Source organism: Coenobita brevimanus, chromosome 6 (assembly GCF_032717465.1).
Source record: "Coenobita brevimanus isolate Jiangsu-jjx chromosome 6, ASM3271746v2, whole genome shotgun sequence".
NCBI lineage: Eukaryota > Metazoa > Arthropoda > Malacostraca > Decapoda > Coenobitidae > Coenobita > Coenobita brevimanus.
The window spans coordinates 63,309,037-63,328,849 of NC_136959.1; the positions used below are offsets into that span (position 1 = coordinate 63,309,037).

The following is a 19,813-nucleotide window of genomic DNA, read 5'->3' on the forward strand; positions in this document are numbered from 1 at the left end:
GAGAGAGAGAGAGAGAGAGAGACAGACAGACAGACAGACGCGAAATATGTGTGTGTGTGTGTGTGTGTGTGTGTGTGTGTGTGTGTGTGTGTGTGTGTGTGTGTGTGTACTTGTCTGTCTCTGTCTGTCTGTCTCTCTCTCTCTCTCTCTCTCTCTCTCAACTAACAACACCCACTTATCCTCAAATTAAAACCACTCCCCAAGCCATCTCGAAATTCATTGCCCCCCACGCCCCCTCCACCCCACCCCCATTAGCCTGCCTCCCTCGCCGAATATTCCATCTCATTCCCGATACACTCCACCCGATATTCAAAACTCCACTCCGATTTTTTCCGATTTTTTTTCTGGCTCCTGATTCCCTATTCTGACGGCCCCAAATGAAGTGCAGTGAATGAAGCTATTTAGGAAGATGGCGTGTTTTTTCTCTCTTTTTTTTCCTCTCTCTCTCTCTCTCTCTCTCTCTCTCTCTCTCTCTCTCTCTCTCTCTCTCTCTCTCTCTCTCTCTCTCTCTCTTCAACAAACAGTTTTGCTTCGGCTCTGTTTATCATGCACTCCTTTTTTCCTGCTTTTTTTTCTTTCTCACTTTTTTGTTGTTGTTGAAGATCTGAATCACGCATTCTCATTTATCTTTTTTTTTTCTTACTATTTTTTCTGCAAATCTGTCTATCATGCAGTCCATTTTTGCACCGCCAGGAGCGTAGGGGGCCGGGGCTAGGCTAATACAGTCCAGACCGATACACCTATAAAACCCTGCTTTCGATTGAGTATTTTATGCAGGTTTGGAGAGGCTGCCTGTAGCGTGGGCTGTTTATCGATTAAATTGAATATATAAAATTATTCTGATTCGTGAGGCAAATTTTTCAACATCGTCAAGAAATAAACTAAACTTTTAATTAATGAACATGGCACCCCAAACCCCTTCAGATCGAGGACACATTTCGTATTTTCTTCAGACAACTTAAGACAGTTTTATTCAGCTTCGGAGAAACCCATCAAAGTGTAGAGTTAAAGGGAGCGTATATAACTTCCATTAACTTTATTATGTGATTTTTATATATTATTTTTGTCACCATCAGACGATTTTATTCAGCCATTGCATCCCAAAAGTCCCATCTTGAAGTTTATTTTGTGAAATGAGGAATAAAGTTAATATCTCATCCCCCTTTTTCTTTCCTGCGTAGCTTTATTGATTCTCTTTTTACCCGGGATTAAAGACTCTTGCCTCCAATATAAAAATGAAAAGATTAATAAACCTGATTCTCTACACTGTGTGGGTGAAATGAAGTGGCGGGGGTTACGCCTCGGGGGGGAAAAAAAGAAAAAAAGAAAAAAGGGATGAAAATAAGCGCTCATTTTTTCTCGAGCTTTTTTGAGAGGGCAATTCTATTTTGCCTGATTCGTTCAGGTGCCGAGGCGAAATAAAATGGAGTAGATTAAGGCTTCTTCCATTTAGACAGAATAAATTGGAAACAACTGAGAAAACAACCAGTCTATTTATCTATTTGCCTATCATCCATATCTATCATTCAGTCCTTTATCGCCTGGTTCCTAAATTTAAGACAAGGATGAGTGGTCGCTCGCCCCTGAGGTTCATCATGTGAGGAATAAACCCTAACCATTCCTTTGATTTAAAACCTTGTGAAATATGATTGGTTGGAGCGCCTTAGCTCACTTGATCACCAGGCGTCCATCTGGTTATGTGATAACCACCCAACGTAGTAAGTGTTATTCAGAGCTACAAAAATAAAGAATGGTTTGTCACTCGGTGCAGAGTCACCTGAAGATAAGACTGCAAGGAGTGAGTACATGGTGGGCGCCTCGACTACCACAAAACTAGAAATAAAAACATTAAGTATAACACGAAATAACAATAATATTTTTATCAGCGATTTTGCAACAGTGAAATGACGCCAGGAGAACAGTGTTTGTTTTCATAAAGAGAGAGAGAGAGAGAGAGAGAGAGAGAGAGAGAGAGAGAGAGAGAGAGAGAGAGAGAGAGAGTGAGTAAGTTGATATTTTCCTTCATCTAACTTGTGACTGATTCGAAAGTCTGCCGGTGTCGGTAAAACTGAGCAGATTAAAGCTTCCTGCCTGGAGCATTAACGGAGAATGAAAACAAGTGATATGAAATGACTGGGCAGAGGACAGGGTGACATGGAGGGGAATCGTTTGTGGCCTCCCTAAATGGATTAAGGCGTCTGTAGATAGAGAGAAAAATAGATAAAGAAAGAAACATAGATAGGTAGATAGATAGATAGATAGATAGACAGACAGATAATGAGGCCTATCCACTATAATAAGAAAAAGAAAAATGAGACGCAACTACAAAATTCTCGATATATCATTTGGAAATTAAATCTTATGTTATATAAAAAAAAAAAAAAACAAGCACAGAAACACTTTGAAAAAAATGGAACTGGGTAAACTTTCATCTCACATGTAAACGAAAAAAAAATATGTGTAAAAAGCTTGAAAAAGTATGACCTATAATTGGTATATTAAAGCCTCTCTCTCCCCTAAAGAAAAAAAAAACTGGAAAACCTAAAAAAAAAAAACTAGAAAACTGAAACTTCTCGCTTATAAAAAAATAAAAAAAAGTAAAAATATAAAAGATTATCGTTGGCCAGATTAAAATGTCTTGCCTTAAAGAAAACTGAAAGAGAAAATGTGAAATTATATATATTGCCTCCTTTGCCTATGCCTTTTTTCTGGGAGGGGGGGGGAGATTATTTATACACTGAGTTCTATACAGCTGGAGAAAAGGGAAGGTGATTTTAATGGCTTTATTGCGATGATTTTTTTGAATAACTCCCTCTTGAGACTTCAGACTACATTGGGTTCAGCTGGGATTATTCTTTGATTTCGTTGATATAAAAACCCTTTAGTAAGTTAAATAAAGTCGTCTGGAAGTAGTAAGAAGAAAGTTAAAAATAAAAGTTACCAAATTCATGGGTTTAAAGTTTTCCATATGCTCACCCCCCCAAAATAAGAAAGACAGAAAAAAAAGTGCCGTGCTAAAAATATACCACGACATCTATTCCCTGTGTGTGTGTGTGTGTGTGTGTGTGTGTGTGTGTGTGTGTGTGTGTGTGTGTGTGTGTGTGTGTGTGTGTGTGTGTGTGTGTGTGTGTGTGTGTGTGTGTGTGTGTGTGTGTGTGTGTGTGTGTGTGTGTGTGTGTGTGTGTGTGTGTGTGTGTGTGTGTACGTTTTTTCCTTTAATCTGCCAAGCTGCGGTGATAAGGAAATGGACTAAATGAATCATTCATTACGAAGACACGTACTGTACTGAATGCGTCACTGTCTTAATAAATCGTGTGGCGTTAGCTGGAAGAAAGTACTAGAGCTGCCCCGGCCATGAGTGGGTTAAAGACTCCTGAGTAATATGACAGTCAAATATAAGAATCCTTTTCATAATTGCTTTTTTTTTTTCCTACTTATGCTTGAATTTCTTGCCTGATCCGTTAGTTTAGCGAGAAGGGAAAATTAAACCTACTGGAAGATACAGAGAGATAGATAGACAGATAGATAGATAGATAGATAGAGAGAGAGAGAGAGAGAGAGAGAGAGAGAGAGTAAAATTTCTCCCATTCCACATGATATTATTTTTGTAATTATTCAGTACCGTAGATTACACCCACTCGTTTGAAAAGGATGAAAGAGTTGTAAAGGAAAACCAGATCCTTTTCATGGGTGTTTTTTTTAGGCTAGTGCAGCAACTGTAAAATGACGCAGGCAGAGTAGGACTTCATGCGTATAAAAACAGGAGATAAAAAGAAGGAAAAAAAAAAATCTCATCTCTTTGCATGAGGTTTTCTGTGATTCTCTTTCTGCCTGTTTGGTACTCTGCCCGAGTGAAATGAAGTGGGCAGATTAAAGCCTTTTGCCTAGAAGAAAAATAGAAAAAGCGCGGGGGGAAATTTTTCGTTTTTTTTTATTTTAGGTATGACTTTTGAGGGGGTGATTTTTTTTATTTCCCTTTTCATTTACTTTGTGAGTCGCTTCGTGCCAGGGTGAATTGATTTTAATGCCTTTCTTTTCTTTTTCTTTTTAAATCCATATATACTGTCGTTCGCTGTTGGTCCCGACCCTCTTGCCTGCAGAAGCGTTAGGAGATTTTATTTCGGCTATAAGAGGGCATTTTGGCGATTTTCTTATGAAATACAAACTGCTCAGTTAGAAATTTTGAGTTACATCAGTTGATGCATAGCTTCGCCGCAGGTCTATGAAGATAATCTCTTCTTGTAAGGGATTAAAGAAGAACGAAATTGTCTACAAAAATTAATGGAAAATGATAGCTCTCTTCACCCTTTTCATGTGTGTGTTTTTTTGGGATAAAAATGTAAGAATGAAACAGCCTACAAAAAGGAACGAATATAAAAAGGATCTCTTGATCCTTCTCACATGTGTGTGCATTTTTCTTTCTAGGTTGTACAAAGCTCGAGTGAAACATCAGACGGGAAAAAAAATGTGCTCTGGCCGAGGAAATACTAAGGGGAAATTAATGCTTGGCTGGATCTACACCTGACCTATGACCACCTGCTTTGCATATAATTTAATTCATTGGTGTTATTTTTTTTACTATACTCCTATATATATTTCTTGTTACCTGAATGTTGTCTTCTATCTTTTATGTCACTTTTACAATCTAAATATATATAAGTTAAATCTTTCAAATATTCGCTCTCTCTCTCTCTCTCTCTCTCTTTCTCTCTCCAATTTTTCACCGCCTTCTCACTCCAGCAGCCAATGATTAACTTAGCCCTTGAAGCACGCAACACCGCTCCTCTCATCAGCACCTGAGAGAGAGAGAGAGAGAGAGAGAGAGAGAGAGAGCAACATAAAACCTACCATGATTCACTCACCACTCTACCAAAGACGAATAATTCTGATATATTGTACTGGAAATCCCATAACAATAACAGCATTGATTTCACATTCTATCGTTCAGTTAAGCGTAATGATATGGCACTGGAGAGAGATATATAGGTACGCCAAACTGTGAACAAAAAAATTGTAAAAAGAAAAAAAAAAACGAAACAATCCTGAATCCCCATTTGATCGAAGGCAGCAGTCCAGGGTAGTCCATATGTAGCGCTTCTCTCTCTCTCTCTCTCTGCCTGAAGATTTGTTGTGTGTTGCGGTTACGGCTATTTCAAGGATTCTCTTTCACCCCGCCCGTAGATTTCCTGTGTGTTGCGTGGACGGCTCATGCAGGATTATCAATGTCTCTCCTCGTCATTTGTTATTTATTTATTTATTTTACTTACTTTTTTTTGCTATTTTCTACCCTTATCCGAAGCAGATTTACAAGTTTCGCAGCACTTTTTCAATGGCGATTCATTCTGCATGCTACACCTCAGTGCTCTCTTTTATGCTGTTGTTGCAAAGTATGTTGACAATGGAACGATATGTCAATCTTTCTATCTTTCTGTCAATCTGTAAAGCATGTGATGGCTGAAGCAAGCAAAATAAATCGCTAAGGAAGTAGTATTAAGCCCCCTTACACCGCGCAGGAAACAGCTCTAATACCCACCGTCAAAATTATTTCGGACAGTCAGGGGATATAATTTTCAGATTTATTGTTATTGTACTAGTGGGCGTGAGTTTCATGAGGTGTCGGTGGGGCCATACGGAAAGGGACGGAAAATGATGAATACTGACTCTGAATATACGAAACATGATGAATACGAATCTTAAAAGTATCGCCAATGAAGAGTTCGAAATCGTGACCGCACAACCCCCACTTCACTGCTCTACCGACTCCGCCACCGCCACCATGCTACGGGTAAGCTAAAACTGACCGCCTTAAGCCTCGTGGAGTTGACAGGCATTAATTCAAAGCCGTTTTTTTTTTATCTTTCTTTTTTTTTATGGTGTTTTTATTATCTTTCTTTTTTATGGTGTCTTTTTTTCTTCCGTTTTTATGCTAACGCTTTTTTTCTTCCCTTTTTGTTTTTTTCTTTTATGCTAACAGCCTTTTCTCTCCTTTTTATCGTTTTTCTTTCTTTTCTATGCTAACAGCCTTTTTTCTTCCTTTTTATTCAAGCAGCCTTTTTTCTTCCCTTTTTTTTTTAATGCTAACTGACAAGCTTATTCAGCCTACTCGGTGAAGGCTGCTCGTACCCCCCCCCCAGAAATAAATAAAATAAAAACAATACCTAAAAATAAAATAATAAAAACATCTATTCTCATATATTTGTAATCGTCAGGAAGCAGCAAGAATGAATGTGAAAGGTGCCATCGCATTTTTTTTTTTTCTTATTACCTATATCCACTCATATTTCTGAAGGGTTTATCTGATTGTCAAAGTTCTTCCCTAAGGTGAAAAAAAATCGTCTATATGAAGCTTCATAAACTTACAAATAGAAGAGTAAATAAATAAATAAATACACAGCAAAAATAAATGAAATATGGAAAAAATAATGAAATATGGAAAAAATACCACCACCGTGAAAGGGCTACGTTTCCTTTCATTCTACCACCGACGACTGTATATAATATTTAACCTTGGATCACTATATTACCACGGCGCTCCGCAAGACATATGTAACGGAAATCTAACTCTTTATATATGGGTGAAGTCATCTTAGTTAATTCTTGCCAAATTCCTTGCGTTAAAATTCAGCTGAGGAGAGACGTCTGGCAGTGAAGGTGAAAAAAAAATAAAAATCCACGTTATTTCATCCTCGTCGGTTAAGGAAGCTCCCTAACACCTCTTCCTTGGCGGTTTATTTTTGGATATGGGTGGTTAATATCCTTTTGTACGCTGTTTATGTAAAGTATGGAGGTACTGCGTGGATTTATGTTAAGCAGAGATGACACTAAGGTGTAATTAACAAACTAAATCACTTAAGAAAATGTGTTAGGGAGCTTTCTTAATCGACGAGAATACGGGCCAACGTCCTGTTAAATGAGAGTTCTTTCCAAGGTTGAAAAAGGGCGTGAATTGAATTGACTTTTAACTCTCTCTCTCTCTCTCTCTCTCTCTCTCTCTCTCTCTCTCTCTCTCTCTCTCTATCAGAATAAACTTGAAAGCAGCAGCCATAAGCAGATTGGAGGAGGGTCTGAAGCTTGCAATTTACCCTAAGTTTGTTGACAGGAGAGTTAACATTGGCAAGACTGACATTAAAGGGGGAATTTCTGTACAGGCAGATGTGACATGGCCTGCGATGAGACAGTGGAAAAAGTAGACAGAGAGGAAAAGGTAGGCAGACACAGAGGAAAAGGAAGACAGACAGAGAGGAAAAGGTACTGTAGACAGACAGAGAGGAAAAGGTAGACAGACAGAGAGGAAAAGATAGACAGACAGAGAGGAAAAGGCAGACAGACAGAGGGGAAAGGTAGACAGGGATGAAAAGGTAGACAGACGGAGAGGAAAAGGTAGACAGACGGAGAGGAAAAGGTAGACAGAGATGAAAAGGTAGACAGACAGAGAGGAAAAAGTAGACAGACAGAGAGGAAGAGGTACAGAGAGAGAGAAAGAGAAAGGTAGACAGGCAGAGAGGAAAAGGTAAGCAGACAGAGAGGAAAAGGTAGGCAGACAGAGAGGAAAGGTAGGCAGACAGAGAGGAAAAGGTAGGCAGACAGAGAGGAAAAGACAGACAGTTGAACAAAAAGGAATAAAGTGAAAAGAATACATTGATAAACAGACACAGTGATAAACAGACCTAGATTCGTGTGTAGGGGCAATATATATTCACCCGTATTTATTATTCCATTATATTCTAAATTATCTCACTATTGGGAATCTTTTTTTTCAATATATGGGTTTAGAATGTTATGTATTTCCACACCGAAGCGTACTGGAATGCAGAACGTTCATTATAGTTTTATTTTATTTTTTTTTCAGAGGATGGTGATGGAAAGGACAGGCCACTAGTCTGTTGTAGTAAAGGAAGCAAGACTGATGGTCCAGGGAATAGTTCATTGGTCTGCACGTCGTCTAAACACCCTTTACTTCCCTTACTTCTCTGCTGCATCACCCACCGACATTCCATAAAACCAACCACGCTCCTACGAACACACCATTTCTGAATTACATACCCTCAACATGCACTCAGTATGGACGGTGGATATCAGCGCTGAAGTGGTGATGTGGGAACGAGTTTGGCGTGTAGGACGACTGCTTGGCCTTGGGGATTGGACAGTGTAGTTTGTGCCCACGGAAGGAAAGGAAAAAAAAATGTGAATGAAAATTGAGTCGGTGTCAGATATGAAGTGGTGTGTGTGTGTGTGTGTGTGTGTGTGTGTGTGTGTGTGTGTGTGTGTGTGTGTGTGTGTGTGTGTGTGTGTGGTTTGCGATAGCCAAATGAGATTATGACTGGGAACTACTGCAGCGTTACGCAAGGTTGCTGGGTAATTTGAGAGAGAGAGAGAGAGAGAGAGAGAGAGAGAGAGAGAGAGAGAGAGAGAGAGAGAGAGAGAGAGAGAGAGGACATGTATGGCTGTAACGTGGCTATTTATGACTACTTAAGCGTGCATGGGAGCTCATGTGTGTGTAGTGTGTGTGTGTGTGTGTGTGTGTGTGTGTGTGTGTGTGTGTGTGTGTGTGTGTGTGTGTGTGTGTGTGTGTGTGTGTGTGTGTGTGTGTGTGTGTGTGAAAGTCTTAGATATAGTAACGGTCAATAGTTCATTTACACTATCATGAAACTCTCCCTTGATTTTGTCCCGAAACTAAAATGGTCAGACATATTATGCAGGAACCAAAGAACTAACGACTTATGGATTGCAGAACGTACTCTTTCCAAATAAACTTCAAAAAACAGAGAAACCAAAGTTCAAGATTTGTTTATTTCGAGAAGGTTCACTCACTTCCCTGCTGAATAAGCCAGTGTAAAACTAAAATTACTTTCTTCTGGAGCGTTGAGTATAATTACAATACTGCAGTGGGTAATTTATGGTGCAATATCTCCGAGAATATGAAGGTAAGCTTAAGCCGAACGAATACTGATGCATTTTTAGCTGGCAAAATAAGACCCGCCCACTGATGTAATATCATCCATTCCCAGGCCATGTATATTTCGGCAGAAGTTCCCGGTTCCAATTCACAGATTTGGTTGCATGTGCTGACAATATTTCCTTGTATCCAAATCTTTTACCACGTGACCTTCATCAATTACGTCCACTCTAATGATACATAAGCTGGGAAAAGCCCGGAAGTGTTTATCATAAGAAGAAGCGAAAAACGTAAACTACAATATTTTCGCTTTGGCCTTCTGTCGCCTGCCGGTATCCTGGTGATGTCTTCCTTTATTTTAATCTCGCTATATTCAAACACTTTTATCCACTGTCGCTATAGGGGAGACTTTGAGATAGCCGTCAATAACTTCTTCAAAATTATAGGTCCAATCAGAACGCAAATAAAATGGCTTGGAAGACGCAAGAAAAAACTGAATTATACAGCATCAGTCATCTAACGAGAGCAAGAGTAACTGAAACATACAGCATGGAAGTAAGTAGGTTAACAATTACAATCTTTCCCGGTCATTTCCCTACTCCCCATTTGCTCTTTCTGCCCGTATCGCCACAAAGTATTTCCCTATATGCTTCCCACACTTTAGCCTTCACGTGCTCGTCCATTTGTTTATGTTTTCGCCCGTCTGTCAGTCTGTTTTGCGGCCACAGGATTACAGAAAAATTAATGAGAAGCTCAGTGATGAAAAATATGTTTGGATGTCCTTACTAACCAAGGCCGAAGTGAATAGATTTTAATGAAAGCTTGATAAATGGACAAGGGCACAGTCGTACTTTTAATAAATAAAACGCACACGGTATGCGAATGAAGTGTCTACCCAGAGTCAAACCACGCATGCCACACATTAGTTCAAATAACTTTCTCACGGTCGGGACAATTATACTATTTTATTTCAGTTACAGTAACAGTGGATGCTTTTATTTAGCTGAAAGTGAATCGTGGGAAGCTGAAGGTGTTCATACTTACGGCTGTGTTTTGCAAGTTTTAAATAACCTTCGGACAAATCTGTAGGACGGGTGACTGTACGAAGTGCCTCAGGGCTACTAAAGAAATATGGAGAACGGTTACTGCATTTTTTTTTTTTTTTTTTTGGGGGGGGGCCGGGGGTGGAGGCGATCTGAAGCAAGTATGAATTTAGCATGATGGGGGTATACGGCGCGCTGTTCTAAGTGTCCTACTTTCCACTGAAATTTGCTGTTGACAGAAGATGACAGAATAAAATGGAACTCCAGCGGCTCAGAGAAACAGGATGAAGGGGGAGGCTTAAAATAATACCTATCGACTGCACAAGGGTCACTGAGGCAGACTATTATTGTTAAGTCTCAATCCTCTCCTGGAATATAAGCCATATTGGCCCATGTAATATCCGGTCTCGAATTGCACCACTGGGTGAACAAGGACATAGGGAAAACAAACTGTCGAAGAGTCTGTCCAGCTCAAGAAAGAAGGGGAGTGTGCTGGAGTGGAGGGGGTGGTGGAGGGAGTAGAGCAGGGAGGGAGGAAGGGAAGAGGTTGAGGAGGGAGGGAGGAAAGGAAGAGGTTGAGGAGGGAAGGAGAAAGGGAAGAGGTAGAGGATGGACGGATAGGGTTTTGAAGGCTTCTTGTCGCAACCTGCATTCTAATTGGTTCTTGAGCTTAGGTGTTTGGCAATGGATAAGCTACATAGGGATATAAGGATGGCACGTAGCACCCGTCTTTCTACACGCTTGGGCGTCTCTTCTATTTAGTTTCCAAATGCAAGAATTTTAGCCGATATGCTCACTCTTAAGCCTCTTTCTGTCTCGTTATCTGTCTGCGATCTGGTGTGTGTGTGTGTGTGTGTGTGTGTGTGTGTGTGTGTGTGTGTGTGTGTGTGTGTGTGTGTGTGTGTGTGTGTGTAAAATTAGACTAACCTCCAGCAACAGACAGCCTGGTAGACAGAAAGATGACAGAAATACAGGTAGTTAAGTGGTCTATCTATTCGTCCACTTTAGGCAACCATACACTCCCCTCAGTATTTCCAATCCTCAGAAAAAACAGGAGGCGATGGGTGGAGTTAAAGCGACCCTACTCTTACTTCGAATGGACACGACTCACCCATGATGACTCCCACTGCACTCAACTTACTGACTCTCTACCGATTCCCTGACTGTTGTGGACGTGACTCTCTCTCTCTCTCTCTCTCTCTCTCTCTCTCTCTCTCTCTCTCTCTCTCTCTGTTAGATACTTGAGAGCTCATCCTGTTGCTAATTCTGAGCTAAAAATACTTGATCAACATGGGTCAAATTTTAGGCCGTGAAGGAACTATGATAAGTACTGGTAGTCGTGTGGGCTAGTTATGAAGAAGACTTATTCTGTCCCTACTCAGTAACAACGCACCACTTCCCTGCATCATATCCAACACAAAACTCAGCTCACACACAGTACATAATGAAGTCCTACACCACAACACACTTCCACGCCTGACGCACCTCACCCCCCAAGCGCTGACAAACCTTCATCACAACCCCAGCACAAGATTTCTGGGAATGCCCGGCTGAAGTGTCCATTTTCCTGCACTTCACTGGGTTCACGTTTAAATGAACCTAAAGCCACAACAACAACAACAACACAACCCTAACCCCTCACAAAGTGCTAAAAATAATTAAAGTTGGAGTACTAAGATGAAACTTCGTGAGATAAAAATGAGTACTTAAAAAAAAAAAATCACTGACACAATTGATACCGGGACATGCAGGGAGATTAATTACAAATGACACGTTTTTAGTGCTCTCTCTCTCTCTCTCAACTTGGCCAGATGTAAAAGAAAACATCTAAAAACAGATGAACACTGACATCGGGACAGATATTAAATTACAGACGTGTTTTCAGTATTCTCTCTCTCTCTCTCTCTCTCTCTCTCTCTCTCTCTCTCTCTCTCTCACAATCAAAGGACTACATGGGTCCGCAATCTGATTGCTAAGGAGGTTTTGTAGCACCTTTCCCTTAAAAATTATTTTATTTGCATATACCCTTTGTGTCAGCAGAATACAGAATACATGGGGATAGTGAAGTGTATGTTGTAGAATAAATCGTTAGGAAAGAGATGTTACGGAAACTTCAACGCCATTTACAAGACTCTGTATCTGAAACAAACTGGGCTGCTACCAGAGAATACTGAGGCTGTATGTCCGGAATAAATTGCCAAGGAAAACGTGTGACGTGATCCAAAGGTGCACTCAAAGTCCGACCTATATTCCGCATCCGAACACAAACTCGGCCGGACAAGAGCGCTGGTGAACAAGCAACTCGATTAATCATCGTCTTGCCGAGTCGTCAGAGCTAGGAGAGAGGGAAGGGGGGAGGAGGGATGGTGTGGGGTTTGGGGATGGCAGGGAGGGAGAGGACAGACTTAAGCCCTGAAAAATTGCTTATCATGTTCCGGAATCCCTAACTTCCCCTTCTTGTTAATTAAGGCGAGATACTTGCGTCATGTTCCTTGGCGACTGTGTATGCCGCGAACTGGACAACCGACGCCATTTTGAGACAGTGTGCAATAGGATTTCCGAGATTTCGCAAAGCTTGCATATAAACTCATGATCTTACAGGGAGAAAATAGAACATATTCAGATATTCAGTGAGGCTGAAAGCTTTAAATATGCCCCAAAGTACCCAGAAGCAGCGAAAAATGCAGCTCTCAGGGTCCAAAATGTCGGAAGATGGCCCCTTATGTGCCACACAAGCCCCTCTCTGCTGTCGGCGAGATCTCCTGTAATCCCCCGGGCCTGGCACCACCGCCGCTGAGTTGTAAACAAAAAAAGCATCACGAAGTTTCCCCGACACAATCTTCATATGCGAGAGTTTGGATGCTGGGGGTAGCTTAGGTGGGCTCTAGCTTGGCCGGGTGGAAGGGCGGCCCCCCCCCCCCATTTTTTTATGTTTATTCACATATATGTATGGGAATTTACAGAGGAGCTTGTTGTCTTTTCCATTCTCCTTTCTCTCCACTCTTTTCTTTTCTCTTCTCTTCCCCTCCTCCCCCCCTCTCCCTCTAGCTATGTTGGTCGGGTAGACGAGCACCTTGTTTTGTATTATGTACCAATATGAATATGCATAGAACTGTACAGGCGGTCTCATTTCATCTCTCTCTCTCTCTCTCTCTCTCTCTTAGGGATCTAGCTTCAGATTGATGGGTGCCTGGTTTGTGTAGGATGTGTAGATAGCCTGAAGGAACTGGAAACATGTATGCAAATCCTTATGTATATGTGCAAAGTATATCGTGTCCCCCCCCCCGTCTCTCTCTCTCTCTCTCTCTCTCTCTCTCTCTCTCTCTCTCTCTCTCTCTCTCTCATTCAAAGATATGAGGCGCTTTAAGTATAGTACTAACTTTCTACTGCCAGAGTTTTATCAAATGCCTCGGCGTACCACCAAAGATAACTGGGATTATAGCGATTTTTTAAATCTTTACTAAGTACCTACAAACTTAACTAGGAATAAGTCAAGATTGTGTCTGATATTACATTATTTTTTTTTTATGTAGGCTTAACCTCTTTAATCCGTCGACGTATTTCGAGTATTATTTTTCCTACTTCCACCCGATTTTATTCAGTGTGGGACATTCTTCGAACTATAGAATAATTTAAAAATCTGGAAATATAGTGGAAATAAAACTACGTATATACGTATATCCTGAGATGTACACCCAATATCAAAAGTCCTGTTGCCTCTCCTGCCTCTCTCACTCCATGGACTTTGAAAATCAGCGTGGTGGATCTGTAGGAAATGTGGCTCTTAAACTGCTCTGAGGCCAAATAAACTAACCTGTGTCGGATGCTGCAGATTCACTGCAGTTATTCAAAGTGCATGGAGAAGACATAAAGAGAGGCGACAGGACTAATGATGCTGACTGTCCCGCTTCTCACATGTTTCTAGACATTCAACCTACCCTGCAGATGTTTCACTGACCTGTTCTGTACAAACGCTCTCCCCAAGATGATGAAAATAGTCTATAGGTGGCAAGAATACGATACTGAATTACGTTACCGGATTGGAAGGAGGTTAACATAACTGACGTTTATTCCGTTCGTTCTAGTGATGTGGTTTTCATCTTGATCTTGCCCTCGTCTGATGATTTTTTTTCTGCCCAAGAATATTTTTTTCGAACTGAAGGGGTTACATGCATCCCCCTATAACCATCTTTCCACTGGGGATTTTTCTATGTTTCACACTACTACTACTACTACGGATAACAATAATAATAAAAACAATAACAACAATAACAATAATAATAATAATAATAATAATAATAATCTCAAGTATTTATACAGAGCAACAATAAATCAAACAAGACATCATGGTGATGAATGAGTTACGAAGTATATAATACAACCAAACCAATTTCACTGCATAAAAATTTCAGAATATAAAACTGCATACTAACCATAATTCCCTCTCATGATTGCGATAACTCTAGTATCATATTCCAGCTTAAGACGCAAGATTTAATTCAGCTGTGTGAGTTACAGGATCCTGAATGCAATAATACAATAGCGAGATTTCACTTTCACACTGCCATATTGCTGAAATTCCGCTTTTCAAAATTCCTTTATTCCCAGAACAGTTTCTCTTTGGATCTCGCTCCCCTAGATTAGTTCCCCCTCTACACTTCAAATTACAGCAGTTCGAGTTCAACTGTTACAGATTTTTTTCTAAGAATGAAGGATACGTGTAATCTGGTGTATGGATTTTTAATATTTAACTTTTTTTTCATTCCTTTGTTCATCTCTAGAAAAAAAAAATGAGAGAAAAAAAGAAGCCTCCCACGGTCGAGACAACTCTTGTATTCTGATTCAGTATTTTAGTCTTCAGCAAAGCCTCAGTCACTGTAGCCTTAATATTAAGAAATCTACTAATCTACCAAGGCTATACTCATATCAAAGGCCTCGAGTATACTGTTATATACCCACTCACCTAATTTGCGGAGGGATAAGAAATGGAGGAAGAAAGTATGGCGGTGGGCCTGGTTTCGAGATAGGCCTAGGAGGGTGTCTAGGGTAAACAACCAGAGGCGGCCTGTAAGAGAAGTTTATAGTTAATCTAAAGAAATGAATTTATAATGGGCAACACTGAACGCCACTTTCCCCATAATTTCACTCTGGATATTATCACGAAACTCCTTGAATACCCTGATTATCTACCAGTCTATCCATCCATCTATCTATCTATCTATCCATCTATCAATCTATCTGTCTTTCTGTTCGTCTGTCTAAGTAAGTATCTTCATATATTAACTTAATTTTGCAAATTCTTGTCGATCAGATGACGTTACTTATATTCAAGCTGTTTTCCGGCGCTTTTCCTCAGCTTAGGGTAGGATTTTCGAGATGGCGGGTTTAGCTGTGGCCTTCCTTAACATCTTCACAGCCAGAGGATATCCCCAAGGTGAAAAAAATCGTCCGGCAGCAGCAGAATACAAAATACGTCATGGAACTGAAAGGGTTAACAGAAACAGTGGATGGGTGATATTTGGCCTCGTATTCTCACGGGATAAAGAGGTTTCCCTAACACCTCTTCCTTGTTAACTCATTCTGTAAAAGGGACGTTGATATTCTCTCACACATTTTTCTTTTATGCAAACAGTGTCGACCCCCCCGAAAAAAAAATGATACACCAGATCACATAATGGCGTAATATGCATAATAAATCGGTAATAGAAAGCTGATAAGAAGCTTCCTTTGTTGGGTGATGGAGGCTGAACCCTCTGTTGCTCTGTGCTGCGTGGACAGGCTCTAAGGAATAGGCTACCTAACCCATGTCCAGAGCAGGATGCATAATAAAAAATGTGAAGGGTTGTGTACACGCTCTGGATGACACTTAGGCCTCACGGAGCGACCTACCCCGAGTCGGTGACCTTAATCCCTTCCGTTCGATGACGTGTTTTAGCTCTATTCTTGCTCCCACTACATAATTTTCTTCGATTCTGTAGTGACGTTTCAAACCCAAAGTGTCAGATACAGCCTTCACTACCTCCACTACAACAAGTCTCCCTTACAGTACAGTGAACATCATCTGGAGGCAGTAAGAATTAAAAAAAAATAAATAAATAAAATAAAATAAAAACGCCACCGGATTAAGGGCCTCCCCCCCACCCAAAAGAAAAAAAAAAGGACAATATTATTAGTAAGTACAGCCAGTAAAAATGTCAAATGCCAGAATGATGCTGCGGATGAGCGGCGAAAGATAAGCCTGGAGGTCGTTTTGTCGTGGTAACTCGAGGTGAATTCCGGGATGCGATAGGTTGGTAGATAGATACAGAGATATAGACAGATAAGTAGATAAACAGACAGATAGCTACTCAGATGAGTAGGCTAGCTTGATAGACAGATAGATACTCAGATGAGTAGGCTAGCTTGATAGACAGATAGTTACACTGACAAAAACAGATAGACAGCTATGGTGCCATGACTAGCTTTGTAGCTAGAGAAATAATCTCGGTTATATTGCAAATCCTTATTGCTTAATTACTAAATTAATTACTAATTAATATTTCAATAACTTAAGCACATGGTGACAGACATAGTTTTTCACCTCATTCTTGTCGAGACTTCTAGGGCATAATGAAACAATAATGCTTGTAGAACCTCCGCTCCTACAATAATATGCCCATTGTGATTATTTGTTTGATTGACCACTGAGTAATCGAAAGCTACAGTTCCAGGTCACGAATGTACTGATCTTCAGGCAAAGTTTATGGTAATGATAGAAGTGAAGTATGTATTTTGGGAACTTTACTAACGCCTATGTGTAGGAAGCGAGCGACTGCATAAAATAAATGTAGAAAGTCTGGGGATAATATTCGACTTTCCTTCCATTTTTTTTTTTCTTCTTTGTTTTAGAGTTCGACACAGTCATAATCAGTATAGCTGCATTAATCCCTTCACTACGAGGATGTAACTTTTTGTATACTCTTGGTACCGGCTAAGGGTTATGTTTAGGACAGACCACTTGCACTTTATATGAAAACTATATCTAATCTCTCCACAACGTTTGCCATCAGCGAAAAAAAGAAAGAAAAAAATGGCCATGAGATAGAAGGAACAGAATAAAAATGACGCTGCAAGGATCATACGGTTACGGTGGATACTGAGTGCATAATTTTTGGGCTATTTTGTAATTGGGTGTAAAATTTATAAGCTATTTTGTAATGAAGTGTAAAATTTAAGAGCTATTTTGTAACTAAGTGTAAAATTTAAGAGCTATTTTCTAGTTAACCAAAAATATTATTAGCATACGCATAAATGGGGAGTGCAAAATTTCATGGGCCTTTTTTTTTTTTTTTTTTTTTACCGCAAAAAGCAAAATAGTTACCATATTTGTCACTGACTCAGAAAATCTATATCTATCTATTGCCAGACACCACAATCCCGCAAGGGGTGGCCATTTGACTTTGAGTTATTTGTTTTACGAGGAGGGGAACTAACCCTCCACCAACTCACTTGTTGAAACGTGGGGAGCACGTATGGTTTGGTTATATGGTTACCACCCAGCGTTGTAAATGGCTTCTTAAATGAGGTGCAAAATTTCGAAGACTTTCTTTTCTTTTTTCGATTATCCTACTAAAATATTCGCATACTCTCTAAAAAAAATCAGACAATAAGGACAAAATTTCGATATTTTCTTTTTTTTTTTCTGTTGGATGCAAACAAACATTATCAACATATTCGTGTCAGTCTCCTTTGCCACCATAATTGACCTCACGAAATTCTATCACGACATCTTGACTCCTCTGAATATCCGCGAAATAACTTTTGGGATGAACGTCAGTCATCCTCTTGTTATTCTGTGGGTCGTATCCACGTTGGTTTAAAAAGCTTCGTAACACCTACTCCTCGGCGATTTATTTGGTTCTAATTAACTGATTAAATTCCTGTATGTCACTGTTAAAATGGATACTGGTGACGTGGATGACAATATAAAGGTGCACCATGCAGAATAAATCGCTTAAGAAGAAGTGCTAAGAACCTAAAGCCATCAGGAATACGACTTTGTGCCTTGTCTTTATAACTTAAAGTCTACATATTATCAGTCTTGTACGAGGCTCGGTATCTGGACTGCGATTTGTGATTACAGGTACAGCTGAGGTCACTATAGGTACAGCTGAGGTCACTACAGGTACAGCTGAGGTCACTACAGGTACAGCCATGGTCACTATAGGTACAGCTGAGGTCAAAATAGATACAGCTGAGGTCACTATAGGTACAGCTGAGGTCAAAATAGATACAGCTGAGGTCACTACAGGTACAGCTGAGGTCATTATAGGTACAGCTGAGGTCGCTATACTCCGCCCCAAACAAAGTGTCCGAAAAGCCACGCCCCGTCAGCCAGCCTGGACACTCTTGGAAGGTCAGTGTAACATTTAAAGATACATATAAATATAATGATTAACAGAGATCACCATTTTATCAATAAAAAATAAATAGAGGCAAACGTAAGAAAGGATGAATCGATGGACAAGTTTTTTCTTACTCTTATTCGCATTCATTTTTTTATTTATTTATCATTTATGCATTTATGTATTTATATATTTATTTTGTTGCTGCCAGACGATTCTATTCAGCTCAGCAGAATACCAATTAGTGAAGTATAATGAAAACCATACGTTCCACCCCCAGTTTTAAATCTCTCTTGTGCTTATTAAAATCGTCCGCATATAGCAAGAATAAAATAAAACTAAGTCACGGGATTGAAGGGGAGTGAGGGTGTTAAAGCCAATCTCTACGCTTCCCCTTACCTGTTCTGTCAGTACGCAAAATTCCACATGGCTTTGCACGGCTTTGTAGTGGCTTTGAACACGCCATGGTAAACCTGAAAATGCCATCTCTCTCTCTCTCTCTCTCTCTCTCAAATTGCAGGCTAATGGGATTCTACGAAGGCAACTTCCACATCAACACATACCAATTATTCTTTTATTTTTTATACAGTACACGATTTCTAATACCTCAGATTTGTTATTCCAGCTTATGTTCTCGCCTGAAACGGAAACAGGAACCTGAATTTGTAAATCGATGGTTGCGTGTCATGGTTAGGAGAGTGTGTTCCTTGTCAGTTACGCTTTGTTACGCTGGTACCGACACACACACACACACACACACACACACACACACACACACACACACACACACATTATCTTTTCCATACTGTTGTTCTTTCCAGCAACTGGTTTTTCATTCACTTCGTAATACTCTGTGGTGACTTTGGATGTACCACCTCCCTCTCTCTCTCTCTCTCTCTCTCTCTCTCTCTCTCTCTCTCTCACTCTCTCTCTCTCTCTCTCTCTGCAGCCAATGGAGGGCCCGAGGCAGGAGGAATGAGTGGCACTATGATGGGACTCCACACTCAATATGCAAACGTCCCTCCTACCCTGGCCGCGCAGCATCGCCGGGATGAAATGAAAACCTCCCCTTGGATTAACCTTTGAGGGGGAACAGTGGACGCTCCTGCCTGTGTAGTCTGGAGGGTATAGCATAAAACTGTGAATATGGAAGTAGTTAAGTTCTGGGGGTGTATTTTTCGTTTTCTCTCTCTCCTTACGCCGTCTCTTACATTCCCTTTTTAGGTTCATGTTCTCTCTCTCTCTCTCTCTCTCTCTCTCTCTCTCTCTCTCTCTCTCTCTCTCTCTCTCTCTCTCTCTCTCTCAAGTAATGGCACTCAGGCAGATGTTAGTCATCACTTTTCCTTAAGTATCCGGACTGAAGAGACTAGCCTCGGGACCCTACGCTCCTTAGGGGGGGAGGGGCTCAGAATTAAATGACAGCCAGGATGATGACGCCTCAAAAGTCTCCTAGCACTGACCAAACACACACACACACACACACACACACA

At 40.4% G+C, this 19,813-nt stretch overlaps 1 protein-coding gene across 1 annotated transcript in view; it reads left to right on the forward strand.

Annotated features, from left to right (window-relative positions):
* LOC145401614 (uncharacterized) overlaps nt 1-18,965 on the forward strand; it is a 100,576-nt gene extending 81,611 nt beyond the window's left edge. The window contains exons 6-7 of the mRNA XM_080273810.1: nt 18,062-18,334; nt 18,949-18,965. Coding sequence (XP_080129936.1) covers nt 18,062-18,334; nt 18,949-18,965 — 290 coding nt within the window. The remainder of the gene's footprint in view (nt 1-18,061; nt 18,335-18,948) is intronic.
* The last annotated feature ends 848 nt before the right edge of the window (nt 18,966-19,813 follow it).